Consider the following 5,014-nt stretch of genomic DNA (forward strand, 5'->3'; position numbering starts at 1 on the left):
TACACACACACACACACACACACACACACACACCTCACGCAGGTGAACAGGATTATAATGAGTGCCACCCATATCCATGTGACCCAAGCCAACCAATCAATAGTGCTCAAACAAACATTTTATATAAAACATAAAGGATTACTAAACACGTTTCATGGCTCCTACAGTTGGTAAAGAACAACAACAGAGCTGAAAGACAGAGAATATTAAAATGATATACATTATCACCAGAAGCACCACTCCAAATAAATGATTATTTCATCCTGAAACTGCTGAATGAAAATAATCTCCTGTTTTATAGCATGTCCAAAAAGGAGTTGTGGCAGATGTAAATAACATTTTGAATGCAATAGACCACCTGTAAAAGAGTATACAGTGCATTGTAAGTAAATAACATTAGTTATTTCCTATACCACTGTCAATATGGGACATTCTGCTTTTGTCACAGTACTCATTTTGACTTGTAATTTGGTTGCTCTGGCAAAATGACTTTGAGATACAAAGCACAAGAATCAAATTCTTTAGGGGAATTATAAATTCACTCAATGTAGGAAATTGTTTGAAAAATGTGTTCTCTAACTTATTTGAATTTGTATAGATTTGAAATTAAAACCTCTTATTCATTCACACACACAGAGATAATTGTATCTCACAGCACTACAGCTGAGACATATTGGCCCTTGCAACATAATGAGGAATGAATGTTTGATTATGCAATGATCAGGCGGACAAAAACACGCCCCTGAAATAGCACAGCATTTTTCTTTGCATCAACACAAACCTAAACACACAAGCATAAGAGTAAATATGACTATTAGACCTCCACAGGAGTTTCATTATCACCTAGACAGATCTTAATTGAACTATGAACAAGAACCTGCAGGTTGAAAATAGTATTGTGTGTGTGTGCGTGTGTGCGTGCTCACACACAATTATTCTGAGTTGTGACATGTTTTGTTGTTTGTTCTGCTGGTGTTAGGCCTGTCTGTGTGTTTGGAGAGAATAACTATTGAAATGCATATTTGTATCAGAGATCCCATGAGACAACAGAAAAGAAAAAATGAAACGCATAAAACTATAGAAGGGAAATGTTTGGCCAGCCGTTCATTTTAGTGAAAAGATTCTGGTGTTGAGCCCTCCAAAACCAAGCACCCTCTACTCCGAATGGAAAAAAGAACGAACCACTAAATACCAGAATCGATCAGAATCTAGTATTCAACTAAGAAACCAGCTTCCATAACAAACATATACCATAACAGAGGAAACTATGCATTTATTGCATTCTTAGACTGTTCCTAAAACCTAGTATGTTATGTAAGATTTGCTATTTGTTTGAAACTAAATATTTTGTTCTGCCTACCATGTTTTAATCATTGCTGTTAATTCGAGTCCTCAGGCTAGAGCATATGCTCTGAACCCCTCAAAGAAAATAAACGTTCTTTTTATGACACCCATGTCATTGATTTTTGCCGAACCTTCTTTCATTCAGACGAAGGCTGAGGTTCACACACACAGAGCTCACTTCTTGCCTCAAACCGGCCGTGTGTGTGTGTGTGTTAGCTGCAGGCCAAACAGTGTGTGAGTGATTACCAACAGTAGCTGGTGATGCAGTAAAAGGCTCATTAATTAATTAGATCATCTGTGGTTGCCATGGCGAATAGTTCTGACATGCAGTCTGCTCTCATCTCCACACAGCACACTGAGCACGGCTCCCTTAAATTCACCTCGTTTCCTTTTAAAGTCTCACATTCTAATAGGTTAACTTTGTCTATATTATACTTTAAACACACATTTGCATCAATGCTTACTTTTAAGTGGCAACTTATGAAGTAAATGTCTGTTACACAATATTATGGATATAGAATATTGCCATCTGAGATGAGATTTGTTCCCAGAAAGACTTGCCTTCACCATTATCTCTGCCTTTGGGTGAAAATCAAGGTTCCATGTACAGCAAAAAAGCTGTGGAAAACCAAAGGCTGTTTGGCCAACTCCAATCAAAGAAGCTATTGCACAACCTAAAAAATTACTATCATTTGTTATCATGTGCATATTGGTCCCATGATTGTGCATAATTTGCTTAAAGCTTAATTGATGTGCTGGTAAAGTAGCAAGGGAGAGAGCGTGGACCATGTTCACGCTGGGCAGCATTGTCAAAGCGTTACAGTATAATATATTGGAACTTATTTCTTGCTTTTTCCAAGATGTCTTTTTTGTTGTCCCTCTACACTTTTTCATGTCAAACAAATACAACACCGACTGTTGAATGATGTGAAGATGAACTGCACATCTGTGTCAGTGAAATACCATTAACATGGATTAGCGCACGGAAAGCTAGATTTCCTCTGTTTCCCGACAAATAGCGCTGGAATAACACTGACACATGGAGGCTGAGTGGCTCTTTAGCTACAGTCCATTGGTTATAGTAAAAGCAAAAGATATTCCCAATTCATTGTGTTGATTTTTGGTAAAAAAAAAAAGAAAAGCCATTCTCTCAAAATGGGACATTCAAAAAAGCTATATGAAGAGTTGTATTTTTCAGGGGCGACTGTGGCTGCGAGGGAGTGCGGTCGTCTTTCAACCAGAAGGTTGTGGGTTCGATCCCAGCCCATGCAGTCAACATGTCGATGTATCCTTGGGCAAGATGCTTAACCCTGAGTTGTTCTCTGTATGAATAGGTGAACGACATGTAGTATGTAAAGCGCTTTGAGGAGTCTTAAAGACTGGATAAAGCGCGATATAAGTACAGTCCATTTACCATTTTCAAAATCAGTGGTATTCACACTGGAGAAAAACCATACAGCTGTGAAGTGTGGAAACACTTTCACTACATAAGGTAATCTCAAAAAACATTGTCGTATTCACACTGGAGAAAAACCATACAGCTGTGCAGTGTGGAAACACTTTCACTACATAAGGTAAACTCAAAAAGCATTGTTGTATTCACACTGGAGAAAAACCATACAGCAAGTCCAAGAGTATTGGTAAATCCCATCCCAGGATTGCATCAACCGGCAAGTTCTGTACCACCCCCACACTCAAGTAAGATTGTCCATCAAGGATCAGGGATATGTCCGCTTTGGGATAGGGATGCTTATCCCCTTGAACACACAAAATGTCTGTTTGTCTGCTGTATTCCATAGCTCCAATTGGCACAAGTCTTTGCTTCACTAGAGACATGAAGCTACCAGTATCCGACAAAGCAGTGACCTGCTGGCCATTAACAGTGACAGCTTTATGACGTTGAACACGTACCTCTTGATCCCCAATGGGCCCAAACTCTGCCCGGGGTGCATAGCAAGCGCCTGTGACCTTAGCTTTGCGTAGGGGACACACAGTAGCTATCTGGACTGGCTGCTGGCAGTAATGGCAAATGAAATCCTTACCAGCTCCTTGTTGGTTTGGGGCAGCGCTAGGATATCCTGAGAACTCTGGTCGATTCTCTCTCTTTGCAGGCCTGGGCTGGAGTGCTGGTTGGGGTGTAAAAGTGGTTGAGCATGCAGGTGGTCCTCCTCTTGGCAGCCGCAAGACCCTCTGTAGGCTCATGCTCTTTCACCCAGGTCCTCACCTCCGGTGGGAGTATCCAAAGCATCTGCTCCAAGATGATGGCCTCTGCAATTTCCTCCTTGGTGTGCTGCTCTGGCTGAATCCAGCACCGGTAGAGACCTTTAAGGCGATAGTAGGTCTCGATGGGGCTCTCTTCAGACGGTACCACCATGGACCGGAACTGCTGCCGATACGTCTCTGGGGAGATGTCGAACTTTGTCAGCAACGCTTCTCTCAGGTCTCTATAGCAGTGGGCTCTCTCCTCGTCCATTGCAGTATAGGCCTCCAAGGCCTTCCCTGATAGCAGTGGAACGAGCCGGCATGCCTCCTCCCTTTCTGGCCACCTCCACGTTTTGGTAATGCGCTCAAACCGCAATAAATAGCTCTCAATATCCTCACCACACTGGTACTGTGGAATTGTTGGCTCCGCATAGTGCCTCTACTCAGGCGTTGGCTGATCAGGCTGGCTATCGGCGTCTGATTGAGGCAACGGATTATCAGCTGGAACAAAAGTCTGCAGGTCTCGGAGATCTGCCAACAGGAACTCCTCTCGCCTTTGCTGCCCTGATAGAAAGTCTTTCATCAGTGAGAGTAGTTCTCCCCCTGGTTCACTGGTTGACCCTGAGGCCATAGGAGCTGCTGGGGGTCTCCCATGCTCTGATTGGGCAGCCGCGTTCTCCTCCTGCTGCTGACGCCGGGATCGTAGTCCCGTGCGCCGCTCCCCAACGCCGTCCAGCAATGCCGCCCAGCTTCCTCCTACTAGCCATCCCACTTCTGACACCATATGTGACGGGGTTCTATTTGTCTATTCGATACATAGGCTTAGTCGGTTGTTTAAGCTCCAAACTTTATTTATAATGCAGCCCCACAAAATATATATATACTGTTCGACAAAAAGGTAAACAGTATAACATAAATAAACAAAATCACAGTTTCCCAAATTAGGTTGTCTGTCCCTCTAACCACATCCTAGTTGTTGCCTTCACTGCAACACTCTGCCGAATGACTCTTCCAGGGCCAACACCGTACCTTTTGTACCCATAGCCCCTCCCCACAGGCTTACCGTCAACCGGTTACACAATTATCTCCAAACCACATTGTCAACATAAATGTAATCCCTCAAACATGAGGAAACTATCCGACCCAAACATACACAGGTTAACTACCTCTTAACACAATCATTCCCCCTAATTAATAAACGCAAAGGAAATAATAAATTGCATCCTATTTAAATCACGGAAGTGATGCGCCTCCGTCTTTTCCACATTCCCTTTGCTGGGGAGACGGCGGCGAAACTCCGCCCGCCGCCGTTTAAATAATTGTAGACTCACAAGCGTGCACTTATGGTCGTGCTACAGAAAGGAAGGGGAAAAGGTGGACGTTTTAGTGATGATTTAACCTATTTATTGTCGAACGGAGAGAGCAGGAAATGTTTGGTGTGTGTGTGTGTGTGTGTGTGTGTGTGTGT

At 42.9% G+C, this 5,014-nt stretch overlaps 1 protein-coding gene across 1 annotated transcript; it reads right to left on the reverse strand.

Moving 5' to 3' along the window:
- Nucleotides 1-3,412: 3,412 nt before the first annotated feature.
- LOC104950985 (zinc finger protein 396-like) lies at nucleotides 3,413-4,034 on the reverse strand. Its single transcript, XM_010777613.1, has one exon. The coding sequence runs from the start codon at nucleotides 3,815-3,817 to the stop codon at nucleotides 3,413-3,415; it is 405 nt and encodes a 134-aa protein (XP_010775915.1). The 5' UTR covers nucleotides 3,818-4,034.
- Nucleotides 4,035-5,014: the final 980 nt, after the last annotated feature.

Source organism: Notothenia coriiceps, unplaced genomic scaffold (assembly GCF_000735185.1).
Source record: "Notothenia coriiceps isolate Sejong01 unplaced genomic scaffold, NC01 NC01_scaffold00000339, whole genome shotgun sequence".
NCBI lineage: Eukaryota > Metazoa > Chordata > Actinopteri > Perciformes > Nototheniidae > Notothenia > Notothenia coriiceps.

What these genes read in the sequence shown, in the direction of transcription:
- LOC104950985 (XM_010777613.1), bottom strand. Translation starts at nt 3,817, where the DNA reads ATGGACGAGGAGAGAGCCCACTGCTATAGAGACCTGAGAGAAGCGTTG.